The sequence below is a fragment of the Colletotrichum higginsianum genome, chromosome 4 (genome assembly GCF_001672515.1).
Source record: "Colletotrichum higginsianum IMI 349063 chromosome 4, whole genome shotgun sequence".
NCBI classification, from domain to species: Eukaryota; Fungi; Ascomycota; class Sordariomycetes; order Glomerellales; family Glomerellaceae; genus Colletotrichum; species Colletotrichum higginsianum.
In genome coordinates, this window is record NC_030957.1 from 4,019,591 (window position 1) to 4,037,400 (window position 17,810).

Consider the following 17,810-nt stretch of genomic DNA (forward strand, 5'->3'; position numbering starts at 1 on the left):
GTCCACGAGTTATTTCAACAGGTGTAAGGCAAATCATCGCAATCCTAGGGACTTCGTATTAGAGCCTGAACGTCGGCTAACAAACTTAGTAAGGAGGCCTGAAGCAGAGATGAATGGCCATGTCGGGAACTTTCTGTCGCATGAGAAGCGAAGCTGGTTCAAATCCTCTTACCAGACTACCAGTTGCAGCGAGCCATTTTCGCTCTGCGAAAGCGGTGATTGCCCGACGGTCGAGAATTGAACCCTAGCCCAGTAAAGAAAAAAAAAAGAAAAAAACAAAGGAACAGCTCTAACTACAGCCGTCCAGGTTACTGTCACGACAACTCAACCTGCTCTCTTGCGATGCAGATAGGCCTTTTCCTTCCTTTTTTCCCCCCCTCTGCCCTTGGCGCGTCAAATCCACGTTGGTAACCCGCTGTGGCGGTGGCGACAGCGTGGATTCGTCGTCGTTGCGTCGAGTTGAGTCCTGGAAACGACCACCGATATGAAGAGCGAAGCGCAACAACTTCCACGCCCCGGGCGCTCTTCAGCACGAGAACGTATGGGGGGACTATTGTACAAAGATCAAAGAAAAGATGCGAGGCCGCTGACTAGCGCAAGGTTTCTGAAGCAGCCTTTTGATGATGCACAGCCGTGTCTTCACCACACACCCGGTTACCGGTCGGTCCCTCATGCGCTGGCAATTCCCAACTGCGGGCCAGTACGCGCACTGGAGACTGCCAAACGCTGGTCCAGCCGTCTCCAAAAAATAAGAATGAAAACAAAACAAAAAATAAATTAATAAAAGAAAAACCAGTTGGTGACAATTTCGGTCAGTTGACAAGAGTCTTTCTGGATGAAGCCGGTCTTCAGGAGCACTTGCTCCAATGTGTAATCTCGATCTGCCAGACTGGCATTGGAACTGTCAAAAGTTGAGAGTGAAAACTGAGGAAAGGCCTGACAATCGCCGCTTTGAGCCCTTTGAGCCCTGGGGCCGTGTGGTTTGCCGACGATGAGATCGCAAAACTGATTAGGACTGTTGCTGCTGGGTTTCGTCATTTTACGTGCCGATTGCTCCCCGGCACGATTGACCGCTTCCAAAGGACGCCCAGGGAAGCGAAAACCAAACCAAGCCGGCCCCTTGTTATTGACACACAAATAGCGGACACATGAAGCATATATCATGATTGGAGTTGAGCGAGGAAACATTGTCTTATCGCAGTCGAAGGGTTTTTTTTTTTTTTTTTCTTCCGGCTCACATGCCGAAAGAGTGGGACGAGGATGGTGCAAGATGCGCATCAATGGCGTTCATGGCAACGATGGCTATAAGCGCCACCAACCAGCGGTATGTGTCGAATGGCGTCATGGGGTTAGGCCATGGACTAGACATGGGGGCATCACGGAGTTTCTACCTCGTTTCGTGAACTCGAGTTTCCCGGGGCCATGGTTACACTGTGAGCTGAGGGCATAGCAACACCATCCACGACAGTGCGAACGTGTCATCGCGAATTGTCAGGGTTTCGATGCGTCTATCAGCAAAGCTATCCACTGAAGACCCCCGTTGCCCCCATTCACAATACAACTTCCGCATGGCGCTTTCGGCTCCTGCCGGGAAGAGAAAGCTTCAATTGACAGTGTTTGGGTCTCTTGTGGTCTGGGATGGGCCATATAAGGTTCAACTTACAGACTCTCTCGAGATGGCGGTTTTAACCTTCAGACAAGTCGTCGTCATCCTCAGCTCATCGCTCCGTCGACTCTACCATGAAGGTCTCCGGGCTATCAGCTATCGCCGTGGCCGGCACACTGGTCAACGCCGCCAAAGGACCGTTCCTCGAGCAGATCAACGATTCGACTTGGGTCATCGGGAACGATCACTGGAACCTGACCCAGGGCGCACTCTACGCTACCAAGCTTTTCTGGGAGGGTGTGCCAGGCGCCGATCTGGTGGGCTCGGCTGTCGGTCACTACGTCGGCTACGGTGAGCAGCAATACTAAACAAGGTCTAAAATGACTAGATCAGTAAGACTGACGATACGATACGGGCACAGACGGAGAGAACAACCTCAGGTTCACCAACGCCACCGTCGCGTCCCGGGGAACGGACTACATCGACGTCAGCTTCTCCGCCGCTGCCGGCGACTTCCACTGGGTCATCTTTGACGACCTGCCCGGCGCGTACCAGTATTTCGTCAACCGCGCCCTGCCCGACATCAGCATCCTGCGGACCCTGTGGAGGCTGGCGCCCGACCTCTTCCCCAACGGCCGCACCCATCTCAAGGACGAGCCCCTGCCCGACTTCTCGCTGTACGCGAGCGCGACCAACGTCCAGGACGAGACCTGGCAGCTGGCCGACGGCTCCTTCATCACCAAGTACGACTGGTCCAACGCCGTCAGGGACCGCGACTTTTACGGCGTCTACGGACCCAAGGCCGGGTCCTGGTACATCCACCCCTCGACAGAGTACTACAACAGCGACCACCTGAGCCAGACTTTGACGGTGAGCAGGATGATCTTCGCGCGTCGTCTTGTGGGTTGGGTCATGTTTTCTGACACGGCTCTCTAGGTCCACCGGGAGTCCAAGACCGGCGACGCTGTTCAGCTCAACGTTGTCCAGGATACTTCGCACTTTCGGGTTGGGCAGAAGGTCGCCCAGCCGGAGGGCAAGGTCTGGGGGCCTTGGCTCTGGTATCTGGTGAGAACTCGATATTGCTGCTCCCCGCATTTCTGGTTCATCACCATCGACTAACAACCGACTTCCCAGAACAACGGAGACGTCGCGGATGCCGCGCGGAAGCGCAAGGAGGAGGACAAGCACGTCCCCTACACCTGGTTCAAGGACGCAGCCTACCACTCCCGCGGCGGGGTGCAGGGGACCCTGACGCTGTCCGATGGCCGCCCGGCCTCGGGCGCCGCAGTCTTCCTCGGCGACGCCGACACGACCGTCCGCCCGTCGATCCAGGGCAGGAACTACTACTACACCACCTACGCCAACGACGAGGGCCGCTTCTCCTTCGACGGTGTGCGCAGCGGCTCCTACACCGTCTACGCGACGTCCAACGGCAGCAAGCTCGGCGACGTGTACACCAACTTCACCGCGCCCGTCGCCGTCGCCAAGGACAAGACGCTCAAACTGGGCCAGCTCACGTGGGGCGTCCCCCCCAAGGGCAAGCGCGTCTTCCAGGTCGGCGAGTTCGATAAGAAGGCCAGCGGCTTCCGGAACGGCGGCGTCCCGTACCAGCACGGCGTGGCGGCGCAGAGCCCGGCGAACCTGACCTTCACCGTCGGGAAGTCCCAGGACTCGGACTGGTACTTCGCGCAGTCGGCGCTCGGCAAGTGGACGATCGAGTTCGGCCTCGCCGCGGGCGACGTCGCCGCCAACCGGACGGCGCTGCTGAGCGTCTCCCTGGCCGGGTACTCGCAGAGCGGCGCGCTCGACGTCGACGTCAACGGGCACGTCTACGGCTCGCTGAACAAGGACGGCCTGACGAGCGACCCGGCGCTGTACCGCTCGGGCAAGGTCAGCGGCGAGTGGCGGTTCCTGCAGTACAGGATCGACGCGGACGTCCTCCGGGCGGGCGTCAACACCGTCGGCTTCACCGTCACCCGCTACACCCAGTGGAGGGGGTTCCTGTGGGATAGCATCATCCTGGAGTGGATTTGAGGTGATGGCTGTATGAAGCTTGAAGTGACGACGACGAGTGGATGTTGGATGGTTCAGAGTTGATTTGAGAAGAGGGATTGTTTCTCTTCCGTAAACACGCCCAAGGTTAAATAAAGGTTAAACATACATACATAATAAATGCACCATGCCGACAATTCGCGCGCCTCCAACGCACAATCCGCTTATGTGATGTCCAGGCAGAGCCGTAATTATAACTGTTAGTTTCCGAGCTTTGACTTTGTGATATAGGTCAGCTTCTTGACTTCCGTATCCAGACCACGTTGACCCGGGTTAAAGCACTCGACAGAGCACAGCGAGCACTTGCTCCGACTGGGAAATCTTTACAACAAGATTTCGTGAACCTGGCATTACTCTCAGCTCTCTGCGACTTGGTTTTCGTCCGGTCCAGCAAGTGTTTCCCTGGTACAAGAGATGGCCCGCGCGCCCCGGTTCCCAAGCGAAACATCGTGAGATTCCTCATCCACCAGCCCTGGTGGTCTAGCGGTATGATTCTTCCTTAGGGTTGTTGCTCCACAGCAATGAACAACTGGAAGAGGTCCCAGGTTCGATCCCTGGCCAGGGCCTGAAGCTTTTGTTTTTTGGGACTCGTGGTTCGTGACAATGTGGGTTGAGCTATTTTCGTGCCCGCTTGCTGTAGAAATCCGTCAATCCGGTGGCGTTTTAGCCCGTTATGTATGTCATGCATGCCTTTGTGTGATTGCTGGAAAGACTGCGTATTACCTCGCCTTGGCAAGCCAACCAACTGCAGTCTGCCCGCCCCTTTTGTGGAAAAGGAGACAGACGTGTTGGGCGGTCGGAAATACCCCTGTCCATGCTCGGCCGGTCTCGGCCTTGGGATGCGGGGGAATCGGGTCAAGACCCGGTGCGGATATCCGATAGTAACCCGTCTCGTCTGACTGTTTGTCCCAGTTGACGGATACGATCCCGACTGTCGAGCGGAACCAACCTCGGTCTCGATACCCGAATCAGTAGAAATAAAAGTCTCATTGCTTTGGCTCGTTACGTTCAGCATCGTCGACATCACACTTCTTCACAACTCACCCGTAACCCCCACTCACTCACTCACTCACTCACTCACTCATACCTCACCTACAACTCACTCACCCACCAGTTGTTGTATCCGCCCCGGCAGCCTCTTCGGCTTTTGACAAGAAAACCATCACCATGTCCCGCACCAAGGTTCCCCCCAACGGTATCTGGGCCCCCGCCGTGACGCTCTTCAACCCCGACACGGACGAGCTCGACCTCGAGGCGCAAGCAAAGTACTACTCGTACCTCTCCAAGACGGGCCTCGCCGGCCTCGTCGTCCTCGGCACCAATGCGGAGCAGTTCCTCCTGACGCGCGAGGAGCGCAAGGCCCTCATCGCCACCGCCCGCAAGGCGACGGGCCCCGACTACCCCATCATGGCCGGCTGCGGCATGCACTCGGTCAAGCAGGTCCTCGAGCTCCTCAACGACGCCAAGGACGCCGGCGCCGACTCGGCCCTCGTCCTCCCGCCCGCCTACTTTGGCAAGCAGACCACGCCCGCCGTCATCGACCGCTTCTTCAACGAGGTCGCCGAGAAGACGCCCCTGCCCATCGTCATCTACAACTTCCCCATCGTCTGCAACGGCATCGACCTCGACAGCGGCACCATCGCGAAGCTGGCCAAGAAGCACGACACCATCGTCGGCGTGAAGCTCACCTGCGGCGCCGTCGCCAAGATTGTCCGCCTGTCCGCCGAGCTGTCGCCCGAGAGGTTCGCCACGTACGGCGGCCAGTCCGACTTCCTCCTCGGCGGCCTGACCTCGGGCAGCGCGGGCTGCATCGCCGCCTTCGCCAACGTCTTCCCCCGCGTGACGGTGCAGATCTACAAGCTGCACGCCGAGGGCAAGGTCCAGGAGGCCTGGGAGCTGCACAAGAAGGCCGCCATCGCGGAGCAGGCCACCAAGGCGGGCATCGCCACCATCAAGTACGCCGCGTCCGTCTTCACGGCGCCCCGCGCCGGGCTCGGCGGCCAGGAGAAGCTGTTCCAGCCGCGCAGCCCGTACCTGCCGGCGAGCGAGGATCAGAAGAAGACGGTACACGACTTGATGGAGGAGCTCAACAAGGTCGAGGAGGAGCTTGCGGCTTCCAGCTGAGTGGCCCCGACTGTTTCGAAACGGTTGACTATGTTTGTTTGTGTCTCAGAGAGGAGGGGGGAGGGCACCGCGGTGTTTACAGTCACCTGATCTGGACCTGGCAGCTCTTCAGGGGGGACTGGGCTAGGTGTCAGACATGGATGATAACCTAGAACCAATCCGTGCCGTTGCATACATGGGTCGGCAGTTGGTGCTGGCGACTGAGCGGTTGGCATGAAGGGACCACCGGGTGTATGATGATTCTATGATACGACAAATGAATGAAGCATTTTAGTTTACGCCACAGTGTGGTCATCTCCAAGTGCGGCACCAAGAGATTGCTCTATTCTCTCCTTGGCTCTTTTTCTTTTCTTTTTTTTTTTTTTTTTTAGGGAAAAGAGGTGTTCATCAAGCGATGCCGGATACGATATACCAGACATTGCTCAACACCCTCGACGTCGAAGCCTGCCGTGCCAGAATTCCTGGGATGGTAGAGTGGTGTCGGATAAGACCGGTTTAGATGACAGGCCATTGACTCGAGTTTTTGGTCTCGTCATGTCTGGACATGAGTTAGCTAGCGTCGAACTCTTCTGCCCCAAGACGTTCCAAGACATTTTGGCAACGTTGCCAAGTTCACAAACGGATGTTGGTGCAAGCTGAAACCCGGCCCGGCTTGTCCAGGTTGCCTTGATATGGAATGAAGGCTATTCGAGGGTCCTGGGAGTGTTCCTTATGCCGTTGTCTCACACAGCGTCCTTCGAAGAGAGCAGTCAAAGGCTTTCACCAGGGCTGAAAAGGAGGCTTACAACAGGGACGGGGAGGACGTTTGGCAAGACAGGGGCTTGCGGAGTTTTCCCAGAAGCAGTGGACGACAATGACGTCCCGAGTAGGCGATGAGTGTATATCAGACCATCGCATGCGTCCATGCAACGTCTGGACCATCCTCATTCCAGCCACAATCGGCAGCGGATGTCGCAGGGGGGGAGGTGCGGATGGTCCGAAAACGTCGAGATGATCGGTTTGAGCGGCTCATCCCCACCCCGCAAGCTCCCAGAACCCTGTGTACATACAGCCTTCGCCTTGGGGAGAGACAGGAGAACGTCTCAGCCAGTCCCTTTCCAGATCTCGGGACCGACAACTCTGCTTAGACAGAGATTTGGAAGAAGCCATTGGGTGTCCCGTATGGGCGAGACACGCTCTAACCCGACGCAGCCGTGCCGATTAACCAGTCCACCACTTCCCATCCCCGCATGCGTACACACGCCTCGCCAGCCCTGCGCAACGGACCAAAGACCGGGCTTAGCCACGTCCCGCAATGACTGGGCAATGAGGTTCTGGCCAAGGCGAACCCGCCCTTTGGGCCCTGAACGGACTTACATGACCCTCTTTTTCTCGCGTGTGAGCGCCCGTCAGGGTGAGACAAACGAGTTAGAGGAGCGGCCGTCCCCATTGTTCGCAGGTCATATGCCGGCTTCCGCCGTGGAACGTCGACTCTGCCGCAACAGTCACGCCTTACGGAAGGCCATAACCTATACCGAAAGCACCCGGCTAGTCGGGTCGATCTTCATCGCCACAGCGGACGGGTTCCGTTTGTGTGATCCCCCCCATAAGGCCCCGAGGTTCCCCACGCTCTCGTCGTTTGCGCATGGCTTCAGCTTCCAGGATTTGGTCCGCCTGTGGTTTTCTTCTTCTTCTTCTTCTATTTCGTTCCTGAATTACCACATAGAACGGCCAATAAACGACCGCCCCCCAGGCTTTTTAGAGCTTCGTGGACAAGTATTTGGTATGCAAGTGGTGTCGGCCGTATTCTTCACGACTCGGGCAACATGACGTCGTTTTACGAGTTGATCGGGGTCGCCAACAACCTAAACGATGCCAAGCCGGCACTGAACCACAGGACGGTGATGCTCAGTGTTGTGCTCTCGTTCCTGGTGAGTCGTTCGGAAATCACTGAGTTGAAAAGACCAGCTTTAACCGGACGTGGCAGATTCTGACGCTGTTGTGTGCGAGTCTGAGAATCTGGTGCCGCATCTTCATCGTGCGCGCCTTTGGTTGGGATGACGTCTGCCTGGTCCTGGTGATGGTATCCCTCTCGGTTGGGACCATTGGCGCCTGCATAGGTAAGCTGGAGCTGCCTCCCCCTGTCCTGACAGATTGACGACTCACACCATTCGGTTTTCAGCAACAAATCATGGCCTAGGGGAGCATATGATTCTCATGGGCAACAAGAGGTTTGTAAAGTACATGAGGGTAAGTAAGCCTTCTGCTGTCTGTCGTATTGCTAAAGAGAGCAACGATCTGATAAGCGGAACAGATCTTTTATGTCTGCAACGGGACGTTGCCTGTTTCCACCACCTTTATCAAAGTCGCCATTCTGCTTCAGTACCTCCGCACGTTCGAGCGCGATACCAAGTCTCGCGCCTTCACCATCATCATCCTGGTCATCACCGTCATGTGGGGTACGGCCTACATTTTCCTCGCATGGGTCCCATGCATCCCCGTCGCCAGCTACTGGGACTGGTCCATACCGCACCGAGGCCGCTGGGGATTTGGGTCTCAGGTGGCGGAGGAGCTGATCCGCACGTATGAGAGCCATGCCGCCAGCAACATGGTCCTAGACTTCATCATCTTCGCAATCCCGCTGCCGTTGTGCTTCAACAGCGAGGCAAACAAGAAGTCCCGCAAGAGCGCGCTCGCGCTGTTCTTGTTTGGAAGCATGTAAGTTTCCCGCCAGTGACTCAGCCAGCAGAGAAGGGTAATTACAGTTTCCCGCTGACACAAGCCGCTCACAAGTGTCTTGATGCTCGCCGCCTGGCGCCTGATCGACCTGGTGAGGACCCGGGCCGGGACGTACCCGACGCTCGATGTGACCTGGTACGCGCCGCTGCCGATGGTGCTCGCCATCCTCGAGATCGACATCGCCGCCATCTGCGCCTCGATCCCCGTCTTCTGGCCGGTGCTGCAGAGCAGCATGGGCATGATCTTCGTCACGCGCGAGGTCAAGGTCACCACGGAGATGATCGAGTCGTCGCCCCCCGGCGGCGACTACGACGACTGCGTCGAGATGTCGCGCACGGATCTCTCGCTCTTCCACCAGTCGACGACGATGCTGAACGACACGACGGGGCTGATCGACCCCAGCACCTACGCCAACCAGAACGCCGGAGTGGAAGCGACCCCCGTCAAGGAGACTGTGATATTCGGGGCCTACATGCAGGGCAAGACGACGTGCGACGTGGAAGCGATCAAGGCTGTATGATGCTGTTTCTTGTGGCACAGATAGGGGAGGGGGGGGAATGCCCGAAATCTTATGACTTTACGAACTGTTTTGAATCTCTCTTTGGATCAGATGACCTTTTGCTACATTTTCAGACAACGTTGGTGAGGGAATATATGACCGTGAGACCGTAGATTGCAAGCATAAAACGGGACTTCTGATATCCCCCCTACTACCTCGAATTGCAGTAAACAAAAACGCCTCATCCGGTGACCGGAAGACTGAGACTTATTGGAAGGGGGTTAGGACACCGGCTCACATGTGAAGATTTCCGAATTCGTACCCATTGGTCGGGAATCCGAGTCTTAGCTCCCCCTTTTCCTGTGAAGACGGGCCCGTCATCGCCGGATATGGTAACCCGTAACGACAACGGAACTGATCTTCATCAACGCTATCTATACACCTCGAACCAAGGCGCCTTACTTTTCGTTGTCATTCCCCGTCCAAACCTGGTGTTTGTGGAATAAGTTGACTGACTGGAGAGAACGCTAGCTTGGCAGGGGTCTGCCTGCCCTTGCGAAGTGAAGGCCGGATGTGACATTGCCGCTCAATAGGAGGGAAATATACTTTTGCAAGAAGGGCAGAGCTAGCATCAAAGTCGAGGGTTTGGAAACTTGGTCCGGCGACTCAACTAGCCGTTCAGCAGCCGGTTGAAACAAATCAAGTGAGAATCGATAGTGGTTGCGAGCCGTCTCCGCGCTTTACCGACAGCTCAGCTGTGAATCCATGCAGGGGAAGCATTTTCTTTCTATTTCTTTTGAGCTGGCAAAATAGTGACTAGCCTGAGATGGAACCACCAAAAACTCCCGGCATTAACTACATATAAACACATCCTTCGTCATTCAGTTCGACCCAATGGGCGCCCCCCAGGCGCCTCCGCCAGGTGACTGGATGATAACCCTCTCGCCCGCGCGGAGCTTCGTCGTCGCCTTCGCGCCGAGGTTGACCGTCCGGTCTTTGCCCGTCATGTCGTCCCGGACAATGACCAAGTTGATGCCGGCCTCCCCGTCGCCGCCGCCCTCCATGCCGTACGGCCGACGGCTCCTCCGCTCGCTGAGGATAGAGCACTGGACGGGCACGCGGAACTCGATCTCCCTGACGGTGCCGTCGCCGCCCCTGTTTCGGCCCTTGCCGCCCGAGTTTTCGCGGAGCTGGAACCGCCTGAGGATACACGGGTACCTCTTCTCAAAGACCTCGGGATCGGTGATGCGCGTGTTTGTCATGTGCGTGTGGACGCCGCTCTGGCCGACCCATGTGGGACCGGCGCCCGCGCCGCCCGCGATGGTCTCGTAGTACCCGAAGCCGTCCTTGTGCTCGCCCGTGACGGGGTCCTTGCCGCCGGTGCCGAAGGTCAGGTTGTTGCAGCAGCCCTGGCTGGCGGCGGAGGCGCGGAAAGCCCTGAGCACGACGTCGGTGATGCGTTGCGAGGTGAGGACGTTGCCGCCGACCACGGCGAGGCCGGCTCCGGGGTTGAGGATGCTGCCTTCGGGGATGACGATGTCGATCGGGGCCAGGCAGCCCTGGTTGAGGGGGATCTGGGAGGAGATGAGGCCGCGCAGGCAGTAGATGATGGCCGAGTGCGTGATGGCGATGGGCGCGTTGGTGTTGCCGAGGACGTGCGGGCCCGTGCCGGAGAAGTCAAAGGTCGCGGAACCGTCGGTGGCGATCGTGATCTTGAGAGAGATGGGCGTGCCGTCGTCCATGTAGTCGACCGCAACGAGCGGCTCCGGACCAAACTTGGCGAGCGTGTCTTGCATCAACTCGCGCACGGCGTGTTCGGCGGTGTGCTGGATCGCATACATGTACCTGTGGACAGTGGCGAGGCCGTTCTCCGTGATGAGGGCCTTGATCAGGGAGATGCCCTTGGCATTGGCGGCGATCTGCGCGTTGAGATCGGAGAGGTTGTCCTGCAGTCTCCGGGTGCCCGAGCAGCCCTCATATTGCGCGGGCTCCTCGAGGAGCAGGCGACGGACCTCGTTCTCGTCGAAACGGCCCTCGCTCACAAGCTTCGTCGACTCGATCGCGGCACCTTCTTGCCAAAGGGCGTACGACGTCGGTGGCATGGAGCCGGGTAGGATGCCGCCGATGTCCGCATGGTGTCCTCTCGAGGCGACGTAGAAGGCGATCTCTTCTCCGTCAAAGACGGGCGTGATGACGGTGATGTCAGGCAAGTGGGTGCCGCCGCAGGACGGGTGGTTCGATACGAGGACGTCGCCGTCCCGGAGCCTGCCTTTCCACAGTTCGTGCTGGTAGCGCACGGCAAACTGCATGGACCCGAGGTGCACGGGGACGTGGGGGGCGTTGGCAACGAGTCCGCCGTCGGGGCTGAAGATCGCACAAGAGAAGTCCAGACGCTCTTTGATGTTGGTCGACACGGCAGTCTTCTGCAGCGTCCGTCCCATCTGCTCGGCGATGGACATGAAGCGGTGGCCAAAGACGGTAAGTTGGACGGGGCTGAACTCTTCCTGTTCGCCATCCTGCTTGACAACCCTCCCTTCGAGCTCGCGGTCGATGACGACGTAGCTCTCCAGGACCGTGGCGGTCGTGGACGGGGTGACTAGGATCGTCTGGGTGTTGTCGATGATCAAGGCCGGGCCGGCGATGCGAGCGCCGACGGGTATGGTCTCAAGCTGGTAAACGGCGGTGTCGAGGTGGCCGCGGCCCTCGAAATAGACACGGTTGGTTGTACTGGGCTCGGGACTGCTGGGAGTCGAGGAGCCTCCGACGGCCTTCATCTGGGCAAAGGGGCTCTTCTCGACCTTGGCACGAGCTGCGCCGGTGGCTCGAACTCGGATGTCGTCGACGATGATGGCCTTTTCGGGGAAGTGGAAGCCGAATCCGCGGCGGTGGGCTTCCTCAAACTCGGCCTTGAAATCCCAGTCGGCCCCCTTCAGGATCATGAGGGAGCTGCTTGATCCAGCATATCGCATATTGAGATAGGTGTCGTGGGTTATGAGGTCCTCGGTGAAGCCTTGCTTCATCAACTCCAGGGTGGCTTGAGAGGAGAGATCCTCGAGCTGCTCTTGGATGTTGCCCTTGGTCTCCTCGGAGTAGGTGATGGCGGATGGCCTCTGGATCTCGTGGACGACGTCTGCAAGCGACATACCATACGCTGAGAGGATGGAGGAATACTTGTGGATGATGACGCGAGAGATGCCAAGGACAGTCGCAACGGAGCAGGCGTGCTGGCCGCCAGCACCGCCAAAGCAAGCCAAGTGATGGGCGCCAGCCTCGTAGCCACGAGCTTCTGTCAACGCACGAATGGGGCTCGCCATACCCTCATCGGCAACCTTCAAGAAACCAAGGGCAACTTCCTCTGGAGATAAAAGGGAGAGACCAGCCACTTCTCGGTCCTTGTTGATGTCGCTTGTGAGCTCCAGGAACTTGGCTGCGGTGACCTCTCGGTTGAGAGGCTCGTTCTCCTTGGGGCCAAAGACCTTGGGGAAGTACTCGGGGAGCAGTCTGCCGAGGAAGAGGTTCGCGTCGGTTACCGTGAGCGGCCCCCCCTTGCGGTAGCATGCTGGCCCGGGGTGGGCCGACGCGGACTCGGGGCCGACGTTGAACAGCCCGTTCTTCCAGGTCAGGATGGAACCACCTCCGGCAGCGACGGTGTGGATGTCGAGCTGCGGCGATTGGATGGCGATGCCCGCAGTCGTGGTTTCGAAAACGTGATCGTAAACACCCGCGTAACGCGACACGTCCGTGGAGGTCCCGCCCATGTCGAATCCAATGACCGGCTGGCGCTCCTCGTCGTCCCACGATGTCTGCGCATAGCCGACAACACCACCGGCCGGGCCGGAAAGTATGGCTTTCAGACCGCTGAACTTGCGGTAGTCCACGAGGCCGCCGTCCGATTGCATGAACTCTATGCGAGTGGCGGCTGCACCGAAACCGCCCTTGAAGTTGGCCGATATGGAGTCGATGTACTGTCGGATGACCGGGGTGAGGTAGGCGTCGGCCACGGCAGACATGCCGCGAGGTACGACGTTGATCATGGGCTGGACTTCTGAAGACAGAGTCACTGAGAAGCCCATTTCTGAGGCTACTCTGCCGACCAACAGCTCGTGATCCGGGTATGCATAAGAGTGGATGAAGACAATGGCGATGGACCGGAAGCCCTGTTCCCTGACCTTTTCCAGCTGCGTCTTGATCGCCGTCAAGTCTGGTCTCTTGAGAACGCGAATGGTCTCGCCAGTGACGGCAGTAACCAGCTGGGGGTCGTCAGACGTCGGAGCGGTCTTGACGGATGCTGGATCCTCAGTGTAGTCTTCCATCGTGATACGCTCTTCAACTTCGACAACTTCGTCGAAGAGGACCTCTGGCCGCGTGACGGAGAGGTCGAAAATGTTGGGACGCGATTGGTTTCCGATCGCCAGCAAGTCGCGGAAACCCTTAGTCGTGATCAGGGCCACGCGCTCGCCTTTCCGCTCGAGGAGGGCGTTCGTGGCTACTGTGGTGCCCATGCGGATTGACTCGACATGGAACAGATCGAGCAATTGCCCCCTGGGTAGCGTCTCCCCGGTCACCATCTCAAGGATTCTGCGAATGCCTTCTGTTGGGGCATCTTGGTAGTTGGCGGGATCAACAGAGAGAAGCTTGAGGATGATATCGCCTCTGCCGGGAATAGAGGCATGAACATCGGTGAAAGTGCCACCTCGATCAATGGAAATGCGGATGCGATGTGATTTGACCGCCATGGTGTGTGAGTGCTGTTGGGTATTGCAGCAAGAAGACGGGCCAAGGCGAGAAGGTATGTAAGGGTATCAAGAAGACTTGGTATTGAAATGTTGGAATGAGAGGTATTTGAGACCAGGAAGGAGGGGCCGGTAACGTCTTGATCAATGTTTATATCAGGAGTCACTTGTTGAATTTGTCTACCGTCGTCATGTCGCAATTTGCCGCAGTTTTGAGTACGATCGGGAATTAGGGGCTCGGAAGGGCTCCGCGACTGGGTGCCCGTTCAGTCTCAAAGTCACCTAACCACTTTGTCCGTCTAGCGCGGTCAGGACGATCAGACCGGAGTCCATTTGCCAGAGTTCATGCGGCCGGCGGCTGAGGCAACTTGCCTGACCTCGAAACACGATAGCGACGTCGGCCTTTGGTCGGCCATCGCCAACGCGGAGCAACGGGCGAAACTGGGTCGGAGGCGCCGGAGTGGGTCGCCGATCTAGAGAGCAGCGAATGGCAACCATGGTTTTGTCCGATACCTGATAAGGTGTGAAGGTAAGAGTTGGAGTAGGATGGAGGGAGATGGCGAAATGGCGAAGACCGCAAAAGGAACGATGGAAGTGGGGCTTAACGGCGGCGGCACAGGCCCGACCGTAGCCGTCGGAGTGGGTCCCCGAGTAATCAACCATATCCCGCTGATCTCATTGGCTCTGGAGCAAAACACCACGGATCAACCTATAGCCGACCATCCGCAATCGAGGTACGTACTTCTCGGCTTATGTCCCCGGAGGCTTCACCACGTCGGCAAAAGCAACTTCGACGGGTGACAATCCCCCTCTTGCCAACGGCTTTCTCGCCCTTCCTCCGGTGTCGTTGGCCGCGGTGGAGAACCCCCCCCCATAAACACCGATCCTCCAGGCCGACACTACAACACCAAAAGTACGCGATGCGTGTCAATGCCCCAACACTAAGAGTTTCTGCGCCGCATCTCTCGCTCTGGGTCTTGACAGGGTGCACGGTCAGAGACTCCAACAACCTGCGTCCCCCGCGTTGACATCCCCCATCATCAACGTGTTTCTGTTTGTCACGGGCTCCATCCTGCGCTTGGAGAAGAGCACAGTTCCCTCGTTCGTCCTTGCTGTGTCATGGGGGTCATCATCTCCACTCTCACTGTGAATGCGCCAAAGACGTCGTCACATCACAAACGCATGCGACAACATGGCGACTATTTCGCCGTCCCCGCCTCAAACGATTGAATGTGGAAACTCGAGACCAGTGGCGTAAGCTTCGGACTCTTCCTCTTGACTGCCACAAGAAATGCATCAATTGCTGAGACTTGCGTGACAGCTGTGCCAACTGTCGTCAACGGCGGTCGTACTGCTCCAAGGAAAAGCCGACGTGTTCTCGATGTCGAGACAGTGGCCTTCGCTGCACCTATGAGGAAACTAGGAAGATCACCATCACGGAGGCGTGAGTTCCACGGCGGTCTCTGGCCACCCATCGCGGCTGTTGACTGACTCTCGACATAGCTACTTGAGAGACCTCGAAGCCAAGGCAAAGGCCTATGACGGTATGTTTGAAGATTGACATCTTTAGCGGCTGCACATTGACTAATGGCAGTCTGCCAGAGTCTGTCGCGAAACAGTCGCAAGCCGCAGCAAACACAAAGGCCCATCGCAATGCAACCGAAGAAAACGGAGAAGAGTTTGAGGATGGGCACCCCTTGCTCGAGCCGTTCAATCAGCTCAGCGTTCACAACCCGTCGACGAGTTTCAAAGGCCCCGGGAACTCGGACAACTTTTTGCGCAGTGTGAGAAAGCTTTCGGGCTTCTACGGCGACGACGGCAGTCTGGATGCAAACACAAACTTCTACGAACCCAGCGCTTTGCCCTCGCGGCGGGAGAAGGCGAGAACGCAAGTCCGACTACCGCCAATCGACATCGCCCGGCGACTCTTTGCCGCACAATACACCTACATCGGTACGATCTTCGCGTTCACCGATCCCAAGGCCAAGTTTGATCAATCCCTTATCGAGGCATATCGCGGGCCGCCTGATCCTTCCGACAGAGAAGCGTGCCTTTCCTACGCGAAAGTGCTCATCATCTTGGCCTTTGGCCAGCTGTACTCTGTCAATCAGTGGGTCGACTTCAGGGGCCCGCCAGGTTTCGACTACTTCACTCACGCACTGAATCTGTTGCCAGACACGCACGAAGAGGGCTCGATCCTTTGCGTTGAGACACTGGCCCTCATCGGATATTTCATGCAAAACATGAACCGACGCGATGCTGCGTTCCTCTACACCGGCATGGCTCTTCGTATGGCCATATCGCTAGGTTTGCACCATGAAATCGGGTACAGTCCAGTCCAGCATCCATTGCAAGGCCAGGAAGCGAGCTTGACAACACTAGATGATGCGACCCGTGAGCATAGACGGCGGGTCTGGTGGTCCGTCTACAGCCTGGATCGCATCTTGTCTGTGAAATCCGGCAACCCCATCACCATTCAAGAGGAGGATATCGGCGTGGACCTTCCTTCCAGACTGCCTAAAGAAGCAGAGTATTGTCCAGCTGTGGTGTTGCGGCATTACACCGAGCTCTCCCGGATTCTCGGCGAAATCCACAACACCATCTACCGCAAAACAAGCAAGACGGCCCCGAAGTCTGGGAAACGCTTGATGGCCTCGGTTCAGAGCATCGTCTTGAGTCTCTCGAAATGGAACCGCGAATTGCCGGACGAGTTGCGCTTCGACCCTGCACGCTTAAGCATCAGTCGTGAGAGCGTCAGCACTTTCGCTCATTACTACCAGTGTATCAACATGACCGCGAGGCCGCTGCTCTTCCATGTCGTCCAGAAACGGTTACAGAGGATTCGCAGCAGCGACGATCCCGGAGAGAAGGAGCGGGACTGGAAAGAGGGATTGTCGCAGACGACGGTTAGGGTTATTGACATGTGTATTGGTGCGGCACAGGACTCGATCAACATTATGACTGTTGCAGCGCAGAGAGACCTCGTCGGTAGGTGACATACATTAGGGACATCCCGGTTTCTATACCATGATACTGACTATCGTAACTTCAGCAACATATGGATACATGGACGGAGAGCATGTCTTCTCGGCTTCGATAGTTCTCGTCATGGTTTGCGTTGCATTTCCTACCGACGCTTCCAACATCCTGGCCATGAATGCCGGGCTCGATCTCCTGAAAGGGATGGGGGAACGTGGGAACAGTTACATGGGGGCCCGGTACGAGCTCCTCGCCAACCTGCGCCCTACTGCCATGTCAGGAAACAATGCCCAGCCTTTGCCCTTGCCTCCATTTCCGACCAGCTTCTCGCCCACGGACTCGATGATGCCGACAGGGCCTGGCTCTGCACAGGTTTCCACCATTCCAACAACGATGGGAGACGGCCACGGCAATCTTACCACAATGCAAGGGGTCCTCAGCCAGCGGGTGACGTTTCCGGTGGTTGACAACAGCTCACTCGGCGAGCCCTTTTACGACGAGAGCGTGAGCACGGTGATGGACTTTGGGCTGTGGGAGGAGGGCTTCGCCGACCCAGCCATGGACGCGAGCTTTGATTTTTCGCAATGGACACAAACAGCTGGCATGGCTCAAGCCGATGATAGGATGGACGTGTAACGCATTTTACTGAGCAACAATACCGAATCATCTTCGCAAGTTGTCTGGGATATTGAGCGAAAGAACAACAGGCTCTGATGGGCGTGGTTTATCTGTATGCAATCGAATTGTACGATTCCTATGGGGGTCCTCGGGGCTGATTGAGGACATCCGTAAGGAGTCAACTCCCGACGCGTCGGGCAACGTGCCCGAGGACACCATCCTGACATTGTGCCCGAATGGGAAATGAGCAGCGGACCGGCACCAGCAACCTAGAAGAGCCAAGACAGGCGAAAATGACTCGGTGTCTGACGGCCAGTCTAAATGCTTGACGAACGGTTGGGATCTCGCTTGAGCCAAGCTCACGAAATCCCTTTTGAAGTTGAAGTTGGTTCAATCTCAGGATGATGGTGCATGATAGGGACGCCTCCCCGAGCCGGTCGGTGGGCCCGCGCCATCTGCGCTATTATCTGATTGTGGGAAC

At 57.3% G+C, this 17,810-nt stretch overlaps 5 protein-coding genes across 5 annotated transcripts; 4 read left to right on the forward strand and 1 right to left on the reverse strand.

Annotated features, from left to right (window-relative positions):
• Positions 1-1,740: 1,740 nt before the first annotated feature.
• CH63R_06510 (Rhamnogalacturonate lyase) lies at positions 1,741-3,640 on the forward strand (the record flags this gene model as incomplete). Its single annotated transcript, XM_018301485.1, has 4 exons — positions 1,741-1,957; positions 2,028-2,476; positions 2,543-2,671; positions 2,741-3,640. The coding sequence occupies 4 exons, from the start codon at positions 1,741-1,743 to the stop codon at positions 3,638-3,640; spliced, it is 1,695 nt and encodes a 564-aa protein (XP_018159335.1).
• A 1,185-nt stretch (positions 3,641-4,825) lies between these two features.
• Positions 4,826-5,782, forward strand: CH63R_06511 (Dihydrodipicolinate synthetase; the record flags this gene model as incomplete). The annotated part of the gene is made up of 1 exon (XM_018301486.1): positions 4,826-5,782. One exon carries the CDS (start codon positions 4,826-4,828, stop codon positions 5,780-5,782), a length of 957 nt encoding a protein of 318 aa, XP_018159336.1.
• Positions 5,783-7,587: 1,805 nt separating this feature from the next.
• On the forward strand, positions 7,588-9,020 carry CH63R_06512 (Integral membrane protein; the record flags this gene model as incomplete). The annotated part of the gene is made up of 5 exons (XM_018301487.1): positions 7,588-7,692; positions 7,749-7,881; positions 7,944-8,011; positions 8,076-8,479; positions 8,555-9,020. 5 exons carry the CDS (start codon positions 7,588-7,590, stop codon positions 9,018-9,020), a joined length of 1,176 nt encoding a protein of 391 aa, XP_018159337.1.
• An 860-nt stretch (positions 9,021-9,880) lies between these two features.
• Positions 9,881-13,735, reverse strand: CH63R_06513 (Hydantoinase B/oxoprolinase; the record flags this gene model as incomplete). Its single annotated transcript, XM_018301488.1, has 1 exon — positions 9,881-13,735. The coding sequence occupies one exon, from the start codon at positions 13,733-13,735 to the stop codon at positions 9,881-9,883; it is 3,855 nt and encodes a 1,284-aa protein (XP_018159338.1).
• Positions 13,736-14,924: 1,189 nt separating this feature from the next.
• Positions 14,925-17,347, forward strand: CH63R_06514 (Fungal specific transcription factor; the record flags this gene model as incomplete). Its single annotated transcript, XM_018301489.1, has 5 exons — positions 14,925-14,986; positions 15,054-15,176; positions 15,236-15,276; positions 15,335-16,720; positions 16,785-17,347. The coding sequence occupies 5 exons, from the start codon at positions 14,925-14,927 to the stop codon at positions 17,345-17,347; spliced, it is 2,175 nt and encodes a 724-aa protein (XP_018159339.1).
• Positions 17,348-17,810: the final 463 nt, after the last annotated feature.